Source organism: Phymastichus coffea, unplaced genomic scaffold, assembly GCF_024137745.1.
Source record: "Phymastichus coffea isolate CEN01 unplaced genomic scaffold, Cenicafe_Pcof_1.1 PCOF00124, whole genome shotgun sequence".
In the NCBI taxonomy this organism is placed as follows: Eukaryota; Metazoa; Arthropoda; class Insecta; order Hymenoptera; family Eulophidae; genus Phymastichus; species Phymastichus coffea.
The window spans coordinates 66,032-85,214 of NW_026706935.1; the positions used below are offsets into that span (position 1 = coordinate 66,032).

Below are 19,183 nucleotides of genomic sequence, written 5' to 3' on the forward strand. Positions count from 1 at the left end.
TCATTACTTAGCGTTATACTTTAATCAGAATAATGTGGGGCGTGGAGCGGAGTAAGAATAGTGTCTAAGTGCTTTCTAAAGATTGGAATATTTTAGTTGTCAGAGAAAGAAAAGAGCGACTCTGTACATACTTCATTGAAAGGCTAGATTATTAAAATGCCGAATGAGAATAACATTTAACGAAAGTTTAAATGATAATCATGTATATGTGTATATATGTTCTATGTTTGCAGTTAATTTAAGGGGGTCGGGTGGGTTAGACAGGGAAAATAAAATTGAGTATTATTTATTATCCTTTGTAAAAATAATCATAATGAAGAAATCGAATCAAAATTAAAATTCATTTTAAAATTTTCAGTAAAGCTTAGATTTCTTTGTCGTGCATCTCCAAATTCCAAGCCTATATTCCAGAAAACATCTAATCACATAACTATTTTATTTTTAGAAAAAATTAATTTTGCCACAATTCCCTGCAAGAGTGACGAATGAAAATAATTTTGGAAGGATTCATTTTCTCCGTCAGTATTTATTCCATCATCTTGACCGATTATGTTCATTGTGTTGATAAAATCCTATGAAAACAATTATAAACGCTATTGTCTGTTCTTTTTGCTTTTCTATCTTTGTCATTATTTTGAAGTAAGATTACAAACTTACACATTGTTTATGTGTAATAGTACATGTAATAAAAGTATTTTAATGCAAATATCGATAAAATCACGATTCCTGTATTTATTGACCAATTATTGACTTTTCATTTATATGTAAATTTGAAGAGCTGGTCATCTACAGTAATTTGCCCTACAGCAGTAAACCTCTGAATTTTTATTGAAATTAAAAATTAGTTATAAGTTTGTCATAAGTTCAATATCCACGTATAAAAAGATCTCGAAGCAAAGTCAAAAAAAAAATGTTCTGCTAAAAATACCAGTTGAAAATATTAATGTAACGTGAACACCTAGATTGTTGACTAACACAATACAAGCGTGATCTAGAATTTTTAATTGCAAAATTTTATTGTTACAAAAGATTTTTAATGATTTTATTATTGTTACAACTATGTCACTATAATTCTTTTCACCTATCGCTGTGAATTATAAAGTAAATTAGATACCTTATAAAGTACAGTTTGAAAATGCATTTGCACGTTGAAGTACGTTCGAGTAAAAATAAATTATTTGAAAAAAGTAAAACCGATCTTACCTGGTTTTACGTATAACGATTAACGACAGGGATCAAACGTAAATTTAATTATTCAAAGGGTATAAATTTAGAAAATATATATATGCGTCAAAAGGAATCATTTGACTATCGATGGGTCATATGCCATTCGAAACGGCAGCGATTCCTCCGTTAGCGCAAATGACTGTGACGCAACAGCATCCCGAGCGTTGTTCCATAATGGTGCTCATCGTGAAAACCGTGCATGCCTATACATTTTCTCGCAAATACGACGAGGCAACGCCAAGTGTCACTCTTGCAGATCGTTAGACGTGGTCGTTCTTTGGTCCGCGTCGCGCCAAGCATATCGGAGACGAGTCCATCGTTTCGTCGAGTCGTCTGGCCTCTCTCCCTTTGCGAAACGTGACCAATCGAGGCACTCGCTCGATCGCTGCGCGTTCACGCGGCGCGGTGAAAAGGAGCATTTTTGCATTTCGCGCTTTTGATCTGAAATTCAAATGAGATTTCACCGCGGCGGACGTTTGCTTCTCATTTCAATTAGCCAAAGTTTTCGTGATAGAAAGCCATTAACGACGGCTTCGTTTTTTTTTCCTTTATTTTCTCTTCTTTTACGCGTTTCCACGACGACTTCGTTCGCGCAGCAACTTTCAAAAGGAACGTTCTTCGCTGTCTTTCGTGCCGACACTCCGCCGCAGGATATCCTTCAATTTTCCCGAGAACACTCGAAGAGCCGTAAAAAAAGAAGGCCAGCCGAGGTTTGAAGTTTGATTCTCAAAGGCCTCACGGTCGATCTGATTTTACTGTACGCGCCCACCGACGAAATTGATTAATTGCGCTCTCGCTTTGTACTCTCAAGCGGGCTATTTTCGGGTGAGCGAGGCGCCGAGAATTTCCTCAGCGATGCGAGTGTAATCAAGTTTTGGGCGAGAAACTACGCATCGTCGGAAGCTCCCATCCAAAGACAGGAATAAAGAGCAGAAACGGAAAGAAGGCGGAACGGTCGGGCGCGCCGTGATTGGCTTGCCGATCGGTTGGAACTTCACTGGCTAGGGAGACGACGGACGCGCGTGCACAGGAAAATACGTTGGACCGACGGCGAATCCACGTCGATTGGCGTGGAGCTGGCGTCGCGCGTTTCCCGGCGCGCCCTCGGCGAGGCGGAAAGCAGAACTGCGGGCGAGAGTCTCCCCCGGCAAGGTCAATTTGAAAAGAATCTCTCGGTCCGTGGCGTGCGAGCGCGGCATCGTGGGACCAGGCGGTCGCTCGAATTGAAAGCCGGCCGCGGTGACTCAGCTCTGGTGCTTGCGTGCCGCCCGACTCGCTCCTCGCCCCGCACTTCGTGTGCATATGCGCGCATCTCTCGAGGCCGAGGCGTGCATTGTACCACTGGCATTTTTCACCGTGCTTCTCTCTCCTTTTTCCCTTTCGCTGTTGCCCCCTTTTTCTTTTGCTCCAAAGTGCCGCTTTTTCACCGAGGCTCCGCGGCGCGAAGGCCGCGCAATGGGCTCGACCACTGAATGCCTGAATTCACGCGCACGCCGACACTTTATATCGCTCTCCGCTCTGAATAGTTATGTATATATATATATATAGAAAGCATTGAGATTGGCTACGTTTGCCGACAAATTACGAATGGCAATTCCTTTGCACACCGAGCTTGGACGTATTGATTAGCTATACATAACGCCACGCTAACGGCTCTGTCTATAAGACTCCAACTCATTAGTTTGCACTGTCATCGAAAACGACCAAGTAGATTTATTGCCAGAGCTGCTTTCATCGCTACTAATGTACAATCATTTGGCACGCACGACACATCTTTACCGAGATGATTAACCTCGACGTACGCGAATTAATGAAATTTTGCCACGCACGCCAATTCATTGACAGAGCGTGATGACTGTTATCGATCGCTTCAAGCGCCGAATCTCCACGGCCAACGTCCATCCTTAACTCGCGCCACATTGCCTCGGCTTGCAATGGGAACCCGCGCACGGTAACGCGGAACAAGCGTCAATTCACGTGATCTCTCTCACGCGCATTAATTACTCTTCCGGTCGGATCGCTTGGAAAACGAGGGGATGAAGAAAAATCGGGAATCGCGGCGCCGACGAGACCGAAAGCTGCGCGGGCGACGATGAATTCCCCGGGCCCACGTGCGCGACGGGACGTCTATGAGACCGCGCGTGACGAATTTTTCCGCGCTCTCGCGGGCAAGTTGGCCGACGGCTCCCCCCTGGTGCAGCCAAAAAAAGTGCTCCGCACCGTAGCGGCGATCGGCACAGCGGCGCGCAAGAGTGCGCCGCCGTTATGCCGCTGACACGGCCGATTTCCGGCGAACGGTCTCGTATATGCAGGCGCGCGTCCCATTTCGAAAACTGCGCGCACGCGAGACGCGACGAGCGAGCGATTTCACGGGCGACATCGTTTGGATGCTCTCGGGGTGGTCCTCTTGGACTGTTCTCTCTCTCTCTCGGACGCTCGATATACCTTTCCTCGAGTGCCTCGAGAGAGAAATGTTGACAGGCAATGTGACTGTTCTCGTGTGAAGTTTACATTTTTCTTGACATACGTTAGTTTGGCTGTGTGTATCCTGGGATAAGTCTCGGATTGAATATCTTGAAAAATAACTAAGTTACCTTGTCGTTTTAAATGTGATACGACTTTTGACTAACGTGATCTTAAGGATTGTCAAATACTAACAAAGTTTCAGAGGTAAACTCGAAATGCTTATCCGTCATTGAAACATTGAGTGTATCGTTGATACCTTTAAAAAAACTCATCCTATTTACGGCCATCGAACTATATGTGCACGCTAAGCCTTTAAAAGCGCGTGGCTCAAAAGTGAAGCACTTTAAGAATCGTGACTCCCCCTCGTAGTTTAAGAGATCTTCTTTAACGAGATTCCAATGTGGATTCCTCTCTCTTTCCGCTTGTTTTTCACTCTTTTATTTCCATTTGGTACTGGGAAAGCGAATTTCGCAAATAAAATGAAATCAGAAAATTAATTTGCTGATTCATTGAAATGATAACATTTTTTTCAGCCAACTTTTCGCTAATAACAGTTAAAATAAAGTGAAGATGTAACAGATTGAAAATTGAACTGTAAAATTTGTAAGTAGTAAGCAACAGCATCAGCGGCATTAGTAAATAGCATTAGCTTTTTCTTCGTGAACTCGTAACCAGAAAATTCAATTTGCTCTCATACGTGCGTTGGAAAGAAAAGCCATAGAGAAGCTTCGTTCGATTTCATCGTTTAATACATCTTTTTTTACATAGAAAATACCTCGTATTTTATATCTCAAATACATCGTGTATATGTGTGTGTGTGTTTGCTCCACACGTATGAACGTACGGCAAACAAAGCATCTTATTTATAAGCCACATATCGATTCGATGGATTCGGCTAAGATTAATCAAGCAGCCACGCTCTTTGTATACATTGTTTCCAGGAAGTTACTATAATATAATATAGTTAGATATGAATTGACGGGCCAAAGTCTTGGAAAAGTATTTGCGATAAGATTTTTTGCGTCACTGCTCAATTATAAAATATTACATTTTCAGCTTGGATGATCGGGAAGAATTTCACGCAAATTGATTTGCGTAGAAAAATTACTCCGTCTCTCTGCTCGATGCAATAAAAAACTGCAGATATATAAACACTCTAAAACCTACAGTGATCGAGCTCTTAGATATACAATTGGCTTTGCAAACAAACAAATTCAGAAATGCTAGTTTGTTAAGAAAACAAATGATTGAGTTAACAGAAAAGATTTTTTTTAATGGAAAGGATGATCTCACGTGGTACATGATTGCTAAAAGTTTATGCTTACAGCGTTCACAAGTGCTACGGCTATTAATACAACTAGAAATCATTACCTTCTTCAATACTTGCCCTGAAATTTGCAGGCAGCAAAGTCAATTCTCACGAGAAGTATGTATTTTATCACAACTTTACGTACCTTATTCAGAGTTATGAAAGATCGCAATTGAATAAAAAGAGAAACAGCAGAAGAAAGATGCAAGAGACAGATGCACGTGAGAACATTGACTTTGCATTCGGAATATTCAGATGGCAAGAAACACGTTATCATCGGAAGAAATATTGAAGTGGTGCGCATGATATGTTCAACCACCGATTGTAAAATCTACCGAAAGAATGAATTAGACGAGACTAATACCGAGCAGTTATACAAATGCTACAACAGTGATTACATACACTTTTTTTTTATCTTCATTTCGTTTATGCCTATTGCTCGGACGAAATGCACTTTTTCTTTTTAAATATTCGTAGATCATATGTATGACAAAAACAAATTCACAAAATAAAATTTAACACGCGAAAAAAAATTGTCACAGCGATTGTCGGTACGTCACCTTAACATAGTACGAGGTAATTAAAATGTCATAATTTCTTCTGATCTGTATATATGGATAACGATAATAAAATATATATGTATTTATAAATTATAAATAATCATGATTTTCTTTTTGTTTGTTAAATAAGATACATAAGCATTATTGGCCATTGATTTGATAACTTAACGATCTACGTATTTTTTAAGTCTACTCTGGAAAAAACTACTAATCTACTAGTAAACACTGTGTCTTTTTTCTTTTTATTATTTTACTTTGTCAAAACTTTTAAGTCACTTATCACATTATTTAAAGATCTCCGAGGATCTGGTTAGGGCCCATAGAAAATGTGTTATTTGAAAATACTTGGAAAAAGTGAATTTTCATTAAATTCTTACACTATGTTTTCAAAGTAAAATATATCTTAATAAATTCATAATAGAAATACTTTTTTTCCAAATATAGTTTTTTTCATTTCGAATGAAAATACTGATACTCATAAAAGTCTTTTTTCTAAAAAAAATAACGCTAAATACTAAATGAAAAATTATTAATATGACAATTTTTTTATAGTTAGTACAATTGACCTTTCTTATTGTTTATAGAATAAATTGCTTTCAGATTTACGTAATATGAAAATTAGCTAAAAAATTCCCAGGTTTTAATACACTTTTATTACACAATCGCTTCATAGATTTTCACGTGTCATTGTAAAATCGCGCATGCTTTTTGCAATAAAACTTTATTACAAATCGAAATTAATAAATTACTTCACTAACGATAAAAAAATCACTAAAATATGATCATTTGATAAATAGATCTAGAGAATGTGTAAATAAAATCTAAAATGATATTCAATAACACACGAAATAAAAGAAATCAATACATCTCAATCAGATAAAATAATAATAATAACAATAATAAAGTACTCTAAAATATAATTTCATAAAATACATGATTATAGTACTGAGAAAACCTATGAAGTGATACTCGCCTTAGTAAAATGTAGATTCGAGTTCCATTCGAAACAAATAATCTCAATGGGACTTAACTTTCCCAAGACTACTACACATTTCATTCACTACTCAATGTGAAAAAATTCATACTCTACTTCGATATAGATACAATTATAGTGTGCACTCGAGAACGTGACTTTTTCGCCGACATATTAAAACCTCGCGACAACAGACAACGACAATTCTTTTTCTAAATACAACAAATTCTAACGTATGATACGAATAATATTGTGTAACTGATTTAATCGTGAACACCAACGAAGTTTTCTCGTTCTGCCTGCAAAATAGTCACTTTTACGAGTGTGGAATGAACAAGTAAAACATTTCTTCGCTCAATAAACGAGAGGAGTATTTCGTCGCTCGCTTAGTAAAAATTTGTAGCTGCCTGTATTGTCGAGAGCATTTTTTTGTAATCGCTCGAGCCGTAAAAAATGAGTCGTTCCATGCATTTTAAACTCAATTCAAAATCTCAAATAAGGACGGAGAGTGTAGATATGAAATGATCGAATCATTTCATATGTAATATTGCTGTAATACTTGTTTCGCCGATCTTTTCAGTGATATATTGTTTGTTAGAAAATAGTTTGGTATCGTTTAAATATGCGTTGTCTTATTACTTTCCATTCGAGTATATATTGCAAAAATAAAGTTAACATTCCTTTGGCAATCGATGGTATCTCTGAAAAGCTCCGACAAAATCTCATTCAAAGCACACTATTTAAAAAATGAATTTACGCATTCTAATTGCAAAGAAGAAAGAAAAGTTTTGGCACTTGTAGAGCGCAAGAGGCGCGCTACATACTAAAATGAGATAAAACTTTGAAAAAATGCACAGAACGAGAATGGTCGAGATATGAAAGGCTGATTACGAGTCGGTAGACAAGGAGCAGCTTTGATCGGGCAGTTGAATCTTGAGATCGTCGCGGTCGTCGAGTTCATTGTCGGTGTCGATGCTGCAACTACGTACTGCCGAGTTCTTCTTACCCGTCCAACGTTCCTTCCAACTCTCCAGCCTCAACACCTGTTTACAATTCAAAACTTTTTAGAATTTCATTTGGTGAAAGTTGTTGATTCTAGTGTAAAAATTGAGCTAAAAACTTTTAATTAATACACAAGTTTCACACTTCAAATAATTAGTTAAAAGAGCAAATATTAATCAAATTAATAAAATCAATACTCTATTTGTCTTTACGAAAAACTGTAATTGATATCGGAACTTGTCATAAAAGTGACTGTACTGTAACTTTTCATTTCACAAATATAAACGTTTCTCTCAACAATTTAAAAAATTACTTTAATTGGCAACCTAGTTACTTTTTAAACGCTCTTTGTTTTAAACAAAATATCTACGACTTTACGTTTACATATATAATATAATACAATAATATTTTAATTAATTAGTTTTCACTTTACAACATTCAATAAATTACATTCTGTGTATACCCAATGAAATTTACATAATTTGAGCAAGCATACTACAGTCAAATAGATTGCATGCGTTGAATAATGGAATTGTGAAGGGGATATATGTTAGGCAGTTTTGGTGTAGTGAGCATGAAGAAGTAGCGTGAAGCTAGTTCGTCCGGTAGATGTTATAAAAAACGATGCGCGTCAAACGATACAAATGGAACATTAAAAACGCACACACACGCGTACAAAACACATGATGCATATTTACAGGATACCAGTCATAATTTGAATCTTACATTTATTCAGATTTCACGGCCTTTTGTTACTTACTTTCAGCTTCAACGAGTGGACTGAAAGTAAGTATATAAAGGATCAATTTCAACTGTGCGTCTTTTTACTGGGTGTCAAAATTTAATTGAAATTCATATGTAACCGATGGAGACGAAATTGGTTCTTTAGTGATAAGAAAGTGTAACAACAAAAGCAAATCTACAAATGATGTTTTCGGGTGTAATAAAGGCCGACACACACGTGTGTTTGAAAACTTACTCGAGCCAGGTCAACAGCTCTATCTCCGGACTGGTGATTGGTGTGGGGCACTAATTGCGATAAAACACAGTAGAAAAATATATAGTGGGTTAGTTGAACATAAAAGCCGTGTGTAAAATGAGACTTCGTCATGGCACAAACTCGATTTCCTCGAAGCTTCACATGCGAAATTTTCAATTTCTAGGCAGGAAAGGCGAGGAAAGTCGTTTGAGCTGAGACAAAATCAATAATGTCGCAGTAAAGCTATTTTAGTACACCCAACGTTGTATGTTAGTTTAGTACCTTAAGATTTTATCTTTCCACTGATACCATTGTAATTTTAGCGAGTTGGTATGTATGCTAATTTTCATACGAAGCAATTCTCATTAAAAGCTTTTTGGGATGAATCGTTTTATCTCTAAACTAATAGAATTATTACGTTGCATTTTATAAATTCTCTAAGTTTCGTGTCGATCGCTACAAAATACATTTCTTTATAATGCAATCTCATATTTTACCTCGTTTTTCTGAAATCTCGACTTAATTGGCTTATGCACGAGTTCGAATCCAATTCGTGTGAATAAAACGCATTTTTACAAAGGGATTCTGGAAAATTCACAAAAAACGTAAAAAAACTATGAAAACTAGAAAAAATGCCAAACCTGACCTGTTAATTATTTATCGTGAGCTTGGCTTAGGCATGAGAAGCTGTATAAAAAATATTGTTATACCAAAATACTAAAATTTTAAATAAATAAAGCTATTTATAACATTGATATATATGTGAAAACATGTATATACGTTTGTACAAACTTTGATTCTTGTCGAAGTGGGTGAATATAAATAAGCAAAGCACGATTCATAATCAAGTTATAAAATTTTCTATGCATAAAAGCAAAGAAAGCATAGTTGAGATTCCTTCAATAATTCCTGTAGTAATATAATTATGGAGATAAATTTTTTAAATATGTTGATTGATTTCACTTGAGAAGCTGTGATTTTTTACAGTGCAATATTAAGCAGTTAGACTTGGTGATAAGCATATAGATTTCCCTTGATATTGAAATGAAAAATTATTATTTCCCAGTTAGTTGATTAAAAATGTTGTTCTATCTTTGCCGAGTATTTTTATCGTCGCAATTTTTAACGACAAACGGATACGTATTTTTTTAAATTGACTTACTTCAGCTTTGAGTTCTGCAACTTTATCTTGCAATTCTCTCACTCTTTCGCTATCGTCCATATTATTTCTCAGTTCCCCTTCTGCATGCATCTCCTCATTCTAATTAATAAATACGATACATTGAAGAGGCAAATAGTAAAATCACCACGTCGTCATTCTGTTCAAACGTTATTCTCACCTTAAGCTCAAGAACCGAGATCTTCTGTGTAAGCTCAGCGACCTGTTGTGCGTGTTCAGCATCGCGAATCTTTGCCATCATCGTGTCATCCTTCATCTTCGATTCGAGGTCTGTATACCTGTCGTGTGCCTCCCTCAGTTTCGTCTCGAGTTCTTTCTCTTTAGTGATAGCAATCTCGAGCTCGTCTTTAAGTACTTTACCGTTGTCGTCCTGTCGGCGCAGCTGATTCGTCGAGACTTGCACTTGTGTTTCCAATTCCATAACTTTCAACCTTAATTCCTTCACTTCCGTCAGTGCTTCCATTTCGCGTATACGTGTAGTCATGAGATCTTCCTCGAGTTTTTGCACCTCGTGGCCACGGTTTTCCCAGAACAGTAACTTCTTTGGAGTCGAGTCGGCGGCAGGGGCTGAGTGCGAAGCTCGGTGTTCTTGCAGGTGCTTTTGCCAAGCTGTGCTTAGTTCTGATACCCTTTGACGAAGATCCTAAAAGTAATCGGTTATTGAGTACGAGGTTCTTCATTTATCATCAATGAGATTGGTACCTTCAACGATAAATTCGCCTCAGCTTCCCTAAGTTTAACAGCGATGAGCTCCTCTTGCAGATGAGCCACGGAATTGTCCGGGGTACTTTCCCTCAACGTCTTTTTATCCTGTTCGAGCTCCTGTATTCTACCTCGCAAATCCCTAATCGTTGCGTCGTTCTCGGCTTCGTGCAGTCTCACTCTAACAAGTTCTTCTTGCAGGCACTGGATCATCTCCTCCTTTTGCGACAGAGCTTCTTGTTTTAAGCTGATTTCGTCGAGCGACGACTGCTTCGAATTGACATTTTCTTCAAGCAGAATCGACAGCGAGCGAATCTCTTCGTGAGCTTGTTCCAGTTGATGAGAAGTGTCGAGATGAGTGTGTCGGAGTGCCGTAAGTTCTCGTTGAATCGCGAACGCGGTTTCCTCTTCTTCGGCTCGTGAGACTTGTCCACGGACTAGCCTGTCGGCTGCGAAATTGAAAATAATTTCGTTAGTAATTTTGAATATAATACGATTTTGTCAAATATAGTCAACGAAAATACAAATTATCCATAACGTCTATGGTAAATAGGAAAGCACTTCTGTTTTTCACACTAATTTTCTAGCCTAAAGTTTCACTTATTTCGTTATTAAATTTTCTGCATTGCTTCTGTCTTAAGATTTGAATATTTTTACGCTTTACATTGAAAAGTATAACATTTTTAAAAATGTAGCAAACATTTGCGGAAATCAGCCTATAAAAGGCAACGACGATTTTCAGAAAGTTTGCTTTAACTTGTTTTGAAGGACGAAACCACAAAAGAAATTTGATTTTCTGGAGTTGGAACTCCACTTGAAACGCGTGGAGCTTGTCGCTGACTGCAAGCTCTTGAAAAAACGTTGAATGTCTCTTTTGATGACGTCGTATACATTAAAAATACACGATATATAGTAAAGTTTGGTGAACGTTTAAACGGCGAGCAATTCTGATGAATTTAGTGAAATGTACCTAGCTCGGCAGACTCAGCCTCGAGCAATTCGGTTCGTTGTCTGAGTAGCCTGTTTTCCGCTCTGAGCCGTCGCAGCTCGACCATCTCCTCCTGTTCCTTCATCTTCAGCACGGTGTAATCCTTCTCGAGTTTTTTCATTCGTTTGGGATTGATTTTCATGACGTAGGCGATGTTCATCAAACGATCCGGATCAGCCTCCGCTCTGCCTGGTAACTCTTTTTGGAAGAACTGAAGCCGAATAATAATGCTTCTTGAGATAAGTTTATTTCCAGAGTCGGGCTCATCTCTCGAGTGTGTCTCGAGTACGTATCGTATAATCCTAAATTAAGACACCGCAGACGTGTTGGTTCGTACCTTGAGCATACCCTCCATGTCAAGACTGAGCAGGTCCTCCTTGCCGAGCTGCAGCATGGCGAGGGCGACCTTGAAAATGATCTCCATGCTCTCGGACAAGAATACGTCGAAGATGCGACAAGCGAGCGGCAAACTGAGGGCAGTGGTGAAGAGAGTGAGGAACCACGAGGACGCGTACATGGACGTGTGGAAGCCCTGGGCCGTGAAGTGGGCGAACAATTCCGGATGCACTTCCGCTACCAGATGCTCCAGCTGATACATGCACACGCCCAATTCGGCCATGCTCGGCTTGAACATGTCGCGCAGACGATAGTCTTGCATCAGGGCCACCAGTACGGCGAACGCCTCTTCCTCGGGCATTTGCTGCGACAGAATTTCTTGTTTTCTTATTTTCATTTCGTTTCCGACGCAACGATCGATGTGCGGGGCAGAGCGAAAATCGCCGTCGCGACCGCGAGAACTGTAAATACTGCAACGATCGGCTCGTTATTCGCGAGCGATCGATAAAAGGCCGCTACGCCCGGTTTGTTTTAATCGCGCCGTACGATCCTCGCGAGTTGCAACGCGCGCCGAAGTTCCAGGATCTTCGAAGTGTCTCGCGCCGATTGCGTCGGCACAGTTACATCGGTGGTAAAAGCAAGCTACACGGACGCATCCTCAAGCCGTTTCAGTCGCCGCGGGCGCGATAAAAGAGAAGTTCAGCGCGAGGCTCGTCGCCGTCGTCATACCTGCATGAGTAAGAGTCCGACGATGAATCCGGAGCCTTGGCAGTATCCGACCTCGCGGTCGTAGAGGCTGTAGGCCTTCATCACGTTGAACAGACTCTCCTGGCCTAAGCCGTCCTTCTCCTTGAAGAAGTCGTGCTCGGGATACGTGCGCGCAATGTCCCGGCGGATTATGCGCTCGCACGCCGACGTGCATTTGATGTACTCGGCGAACTGCTTCTTCACCGCCGACTCGTGCGCGCCGCACAGCAGCTGCCACACTATGCCCCTGCTCGCGGTCAATGGTTCACACATTAATACGTTGACGTTCGTCGCGACGCGCTAACGTGCAATTCGATTGTCCCTTATTCTAGCTTAAGCTTTCTTAGGCTCGAGTCGCTCGAATTCACAGCTTTTCTTTGCGTTACTTTCAACAATTACAGCATTTTCACTCTCAAAAGGCCCATACTATTATTGATAATCGAGGATTTCAAAAATAAGAAACACGCCACTTTAGACATTGTAGTTTTTAGATGATTTTTGAAAATATAAAAAAAATTAATTTCTGAACGCAGATCAAATAGTATTTACGTATTATTTTAGCATTATCAATAAGATTCATAATTTGAACCGTTGTTCTATATAAGTCCACTGAATTTATACGAACTAATCATCTTTTTACAAACAAAATCATTATCTGTTGCAATGGATTCAAGTGTATACAAAGTGAAGATGCATTCGAGAAAAATAATAATTAAGAAAGAAAGAATTGAATAATTAAGAATTGTCTTAAAGTTAAAAGAAATAATGAGATAAGAAAGTTTGACACGTTTTCTATCTATCAAAAGAAAAAGTTGATTTTTTAGTTTGGAAATTGAAAATTTGGGTTTAAGACGAGTTAAATGAAAAGCTCAAAATTGACTTTACCTAAAATGATGTGGTATCCCCTGTCTAACAAGTTCCTTAACAAAGTCCTTCCTCTTCTTCCATTGATTGTCCCAGTCGGCGACAATGTGACCCCACAAAGTCCAGGTGTTCTCCTCGCCATCCTGCGGCGGTGTGGGCCGTCGAGCCGCAGTGTTGGTGCCATTATTGTCGCTGGCGCCGTTGTTGCTGCAGCCCGACGCCAGCGACACTTGCGAGGTGTCCGAGCCCTTTCTGCTGTGGGTGCTCTGCAGCGAGCTCAACGACTTGGCGTCCGACTCGATCAGCCTGTTTCGATTTTATCATTGCGCGTTGCGTTGAGTTTTAGGCGGGTCCCGCGGCTGCCGAGGTGCGTCTCGCCAGGCGTGCATCCTCCAATGCCAAATTAATTGGTATCGACGCGCACTTTCGAATCACGACCTGTCGGCCCGTGACACTCGAACGCGGTTACTTCAATTTCGTCTCAACGAGCGAACTGCATGGACGCGTTCACTTACAGTTCTATTTATTGATTATAATTGGTTTTTTTTTTTTTTTTTTTTTCATTGAATTAGTCGCGGAATTTGTAGGATTAATATTATTTTTCTTTTAACTTATAACAGCTGTTCGGGAAAGGTCAACTATAAAAGTCGCTTTGCGATGACTAATAAGAATGTTTGATTAGTACATCACGAAACTAATGTTCGTGAATTTGCTGCATGTTTGGATTTAGTTTTTCTACTAGAAAGACGTTTTTTACTAAACTGCAAGTTGCTTTTTTTTTTAGATGAGAAAAACTAGGTAACAGCGCAGCAAATTTAAACACTTTTTTTGCAGCGATGAACATTTCTCGCTTTACTACGATTTGACAAGAAATTTGGCATTGGAGAATTGCAGCAAAGTAGTTTTACGCATATGTGTATCGCGATAAAGCAGCGCCATTTATAATAGCTGCTGTAATATGAAAAGCACTGATTATGATGCTAGGTAGCCGAAAATCGAACGCAGGTCGGAAAAGGTAAATTCGCGAACGTCAGCTGGTGCGAGGCGTATAGAAATACGTCACGCGATTTGACGTGCATAGCAACTCAACGCGGATCGCTTTGATATGCTTAAAATTCCAAAGCCACATTACTCGTTATACAGTTGATTATGCAGTCATTTGTATGTGCAGCACGCGATAACTCATGTACACGAGGCTCTCGGTCTCTCTCCGGGTCAGCACACTTGCAAGAGAGATGGCCAAAAAACAAAAAAAATGCGATTTCCACGACGGACACAAGCGGCACGCGAGATCCTAGATTGCCTGCGCTTTGTCGCGCGCGCGCGTGCTGCATTGATATCGAGAATTGGAAGAATTGGTTTCCGTTTGCTCTGAATAAGACGTCGACGTCGACTCTTACAGGCGGATCCCCGAAGTTAAGGCAACGAACCTTTATTAGCAACCTCGTTCTGATTCGCGCAACGCTGCGATATACTAGATTAACACAGCTCAGACCGAACGCGATCGCGGCAATGACGTCGCGAGCAACGGGAGAAAGAGACTCCCTTATTAAAGCCGACGGACTTGCTTTGCTCGACGAACGCAAAATAAAGCGTGACGCGACGACGACGACAACGACCGAGCAGCGGCGCGCGGTAAGAAAAACACACTCGGTCGTGCTGCCGCATAGATTTCGCCTAAATCCGAGGTGGCGCGCTTGGGGATTTGGACGTTGCACCGCTCACCGTACGCTGCGGCGTAGCGCGATGTTAGGAACCGACGCTGCGGACGCTCGACGGCTAACCTAAATGACGCGCGGCCGATGGAGAGAGCGATGAAGCGACGGCAAAATAGAAGAAGCAAGAGAGAATACCAGTTGCGTACTTGAGCATGTGCGTGGCAATGTCTCTGCGCCACGAGCTACAGAAATCCACGCCGCCGGCGCTGAACAGCGACATATCGCGCGAGCGCACGTGGACTCGGGCGTTACGGGGTTAAGGCGCGGGGAAACCAAGGCGGGCGTGCGGGGCTTAATCGGGAGAGCGTTAATGGGAAGAGCGCGAGCGCACCTATTGGCCTCCTCCAGTTTGGCGAGGAGCGCCAGCTCGTCGGCCGCCGGTTTGCCCGCTGCCGCGATCTCTTGGTCTGTCGTCGTTGCTGGCGCCGTCGCCGCCGTGCGCTTGGCTAGGTCCTCGCCGCCCAGCCTCCGATCGTCCTCGTCGTTGATGTTGTTGTTGTTGTTGTGGTGGTGGTTGTTGTTGTTGTTGTTGTTGTTGTTGTTGTTGTTGTTGTTGTTGTTGTTGTTGCTGCTGCTGCTGCTGCTGCTCAAACACACCACGCTCATCACCTATCTGCCATGACCCGACTCGCGGGCTCCACTCGACTCTCTACTTTGGCTCGATGTGCCTGTCCCTCCTGTTGCTCCAAGCGTTCGGGCACACGCCGCACACCTGCGGACAAGAGTATCGCAAATTTTTAATGGCCGTCCGCACCGTCGACGCGATAATTGAAATAGGCTCAATTCGAATGCAACAGAGTGTGACAGCTGCGTCACTGACATTGGAAGGCCTATATAAAAGCCTGTTTTCAATAAGAGATAACGTGTACTGCCTCGTGTATTTTCTTACGTTCGGTCAATTTTCTCAAAGACTTACGAAATTTATCAGGTTTCACGATCCTTAAGGAGTATTTTCACTCGAAATGAGAAATTTTCTTAAAATAAGAGATGCAGCGCAGACAACCAACGAGATTCGTTTGAGATGAGATCGGAACGTCAAAACGTCGGAACGTCGGAACGTCGGAACGCTATTTTGATGAATATTTGCCAGTTTCTTATTTTCCCGATGGTGGAGGTCAAATATTGTCCAATTATACATTAATTTACACGTGCGCGAATCCATTGCTTCTTTTTCGCGAGAAACTTCATTTGAGAAACTCATTTGTAAAATGTGTTAAATCAAAACGTCAAATACGATCCTTCGCACTGCGCGTAATCCCAAAGAAGCCGATAAAATCGCACACTCGAGAGTATCGCTGTATAAATTAGATATTGCAAATGTTCGACATCGAAGGGTAAGAGTGTCTCACTGTAGGTGCGCCCGTTGCCCGAGTCGCCGGCACTCGAAGCCCGCGCTTTCCGTTCCGCGGCAAGCGACGCGATTTTCCCGACGAGTAGCAGGCGGCTGTTACCTTGCGCGCCGCGAGTATCACCTGCGACGATGCGTCGTATCGCCGTACACACGCGGACGCGCAGCGCGCTTATGCGTCGGTCGTCACTCCTCCCGACGATGACTCATACCACCCGCCTCGCCGCAAAACCTGTTTTTCTCTGTTCCTCTCTTGGAGCAGGCGCGTGCGACCATTTAATCGCCGTATCGGAGCTTACTTTCGTGGGCGCGATTCGCGAAACGATTCTTATTTTTTCTTTCCTCTCCTCCTCGCTGGCTGATGTTTGCCGACTGCCGGTCCGCTGCCGCGAAGTGACGATTGCGTTAGCGGGTCGGTGATAACGAGTCGCGCTTGTCAGCTGCGTTCTCAGCTCGGAACGCAGAGTATCGCGGAACGTTGCTGCGTTTGGCATCGATCGAATGAAATATTGCAGCGCCAGGCGTCGATCGATCGGTGCGGCAATCAAATGGCATCGCTCGCGAAAATTCGATAGGAGATAACGCTGAATGGAAGCCGATGTTGTTTTTGCTTGTTTTTTTTTTTTTTTTGTTTTTTTTTCTTCGACGGGCGAGCATCACCGCGTCGCCTACGCTATAGCTCCCGGTAAAAGCGCGTTGAAACGCCAAGAAAATGCCGAGTCGATAACTGGGCCGCTCGCGTTCTCCGACGCGACCTGTCGGATATATAGACGAAACGCGCGCGTATACGTGGCGTTCTCGCTGGCTCTATGATCGGCCGAGCCGTCAGTGCGAGCGAATCCGATACATTTTTCCGACTGCGTGACCCAATTCCCATGGCGACCGCCCCAAACTTTAGACGCATAAGCCGTGGCGAAGCTCGGGAAATGCTGCTCGCTTCGATGGCGATATCGACGCTCGAGCAACGATACCAAAAACGCTCGTCCTCGCGAAAAAGTCGAGGCTGTGCGCGTCGTACGCGACTGTTGCCTGACATACGCATATATATATATATATATATATATATACAGGTGTCCGGTGAACGCCGACAATGAGGATCCAGCCACGCGTTTCGCTCCCTTTATCCGAGCGTTTTCGAGCGTATACAAATCACATCAAATCCCGGTCTTGTGCGTACACATACAGTTCGCTCCTCGCTCTGTCCGCCAGCGCGAGATTTTTCTTTGAGCCTGCTATTATTATGTAAAGCTACGATTTCCCACGCGATTTTTCTCCCTTCCTTGCCGCGGCGTAACAATATAACGCCGATTATCCCCCCATCGCCCGGAAGTCAGATAAGAAAAGTCTGAGCTCGCTCGAGTTGTGTATGAATTTTCTATTCTGACGACTGGAAAATTGCTCGCGAAAAAATAAGAAATGAGAGTCGCGCGAAGCAGTTGTGTCGCTATAAAACTGAGAATTTTTTTGTTGTTGCACAATTGACAATGACAAAGAAGCAGAGAAACTTTATGCTGCGAGTTCAATATCGCAAAGTAGGAAAGTAGATCAGAGTATGTATGCAAATCCTAACATTTCCACAGATTAGAAACTACTTTATGTGACTGTGGCCACTTTTTTGTTCTTGGCTGTCAATAAAATTCTCAAGATTATATACACTTTTCAAGTATACTCTCAACAACAATAGATAGAGAAAAGGTACTCTCTCCAGATCTATCATTACAACTTGTTTTTGTACTTGTCAAGGCATACTTTCATTCTAGATTCTCACACTAAAAACCACCAAGTCGAAAGTAGTTTGTACAGTTAGCACACGCACTAAGTATCTTATCCTTTACGACGTATAATTTAATTACTCACAAAGTAATTCTATTAAATCATTCCAGTACACATCTACACTATACTTCATGAATTTTGATAATGTTTCAGACGTATGTGAATTTATCACAGGGTACCCAGGATATGAAAAATATACGGTAGCTGAATATTAATTTTTTACTTATATCTATCCCTCTTTCTCCACATTTTATCATAATTAATTTCCACTGCTAGTGAATCAACACAGTCCAGGTAAACAGCAGATTCAATTCAGTAGATTAAGGGGATCCAGTGTATACTAAAGGTAGCTACATATCTTAATTTACTGCACTTAACAATCAAACTTCAATTAAACCTGCTAATGTAGAGTTTTATTGATTTGGAGAAGACAGAAAAAATGAATCGTCCCACGCACTGTAAACTATAAATACGCCTACACTCACGATTCCATATTGTATACATCTCAACTCCAGAACTGGAATTCCGGATTGAGCTTACCTCGTACATTGACACAAAAAAAAATGAGAAACTCGCAATAATTAGGCGAAAACCCACGACGTATGCACACGCACACCGAGACACACAGTAGTAGATAATGTTACACATCCACACTGTCGAAGTGCAACGTACTTTCTAACGTCAAAGGATTGTACACATGTGGCACACAAACTTGCCTGAGCAGACGCCCAACAGCAACAGCAGCAGCAGCAGCAGCAGCAATAAAGGTCACTCACCTCTCGCTTGTCTCAGCGTCGATGATGACGACGACGTAGACAACAGCGTTGTACTTATATTTCGCCACTCCCGAAAAAAACGTAGGCTTATACGATGCACACGCGCGTCAGGACGAGCTGATACTCGGCATCGCAGACACGCAAACGCAACGAATGCTTCCCCCTGTCGCCGATCGACTGGTTCTCTCTCTCTCTCATACTTCGCGACCGCGACTCTCTTACCTAAGGTTCGTGC

General features: G+C 41.7%; 1 protein-coding gene across 3 annotated transcripts; it reads right to left on the reverse strand.

The window, feature by feature from the left end:
• Nucleotides 1–4,429: 4,429 nt before the first annotated feature.
• LOC131671336 (ecotropic viral integration site 5 ortholog) lies at nucleotides 4,430–19,133 on the reverse strand. 3 transcript variants are annotated; one of them, XM_058947693.1, is made up of 11 exons: nucleotides 18,889–19,133; nucleotides 15,383–15,763; nucleotides 13,355–13,639; nucleotides 12,452–12,716; nucleotides 11,724–12,086; nucleotides 11,369–11,597; nucleotides 10,399–10,847; nucleotides 9,857–10,339; nucleotides 9,679–9,777; nucleotides 8,517–8,566; nucleotides 7,438–7,578 (listed from the first exon to the last, which is right to left on the reverse strand). In XM_058947693.1, the coding sequence occupies exons 2-11, from the start codon at nucleotides 15,655–15,657 to the stop codon at nucleotides 7,572–7,574; spliced, it is 2,505 nt and encodes an 834-aa protein (XP_058803676.1). In that variant the 5' UTR covers nucleotides 15,658–15,763; nucleotides 18,889–19,133; the 3' UTR covers nucleotides 7,438–7,571. The 3 variants fall into 3 exon arrangements, with proteins under 3 accessions (XP_058803675.1, XP_058803677.1, XP_058803676.1); XM_058947692.1 differs by lacking the exon at nucleotides 8,517–8,566 and having other exon boundaries at nucleotides 4,430–7,578; XM_058947694.1 differs by lacking the exons at nucleotides 8,517–8,566; nucleotides 15,383–15,763; nucleotides 18,889–19,133 and adding an exon at nucleotides 15,198–15,345 and having other exon boundaries at nucleotides 4,430–7,578.
• Between the last annotated feature and the right edge of the window lie 50 nt (nucleotides 19,134–19,183).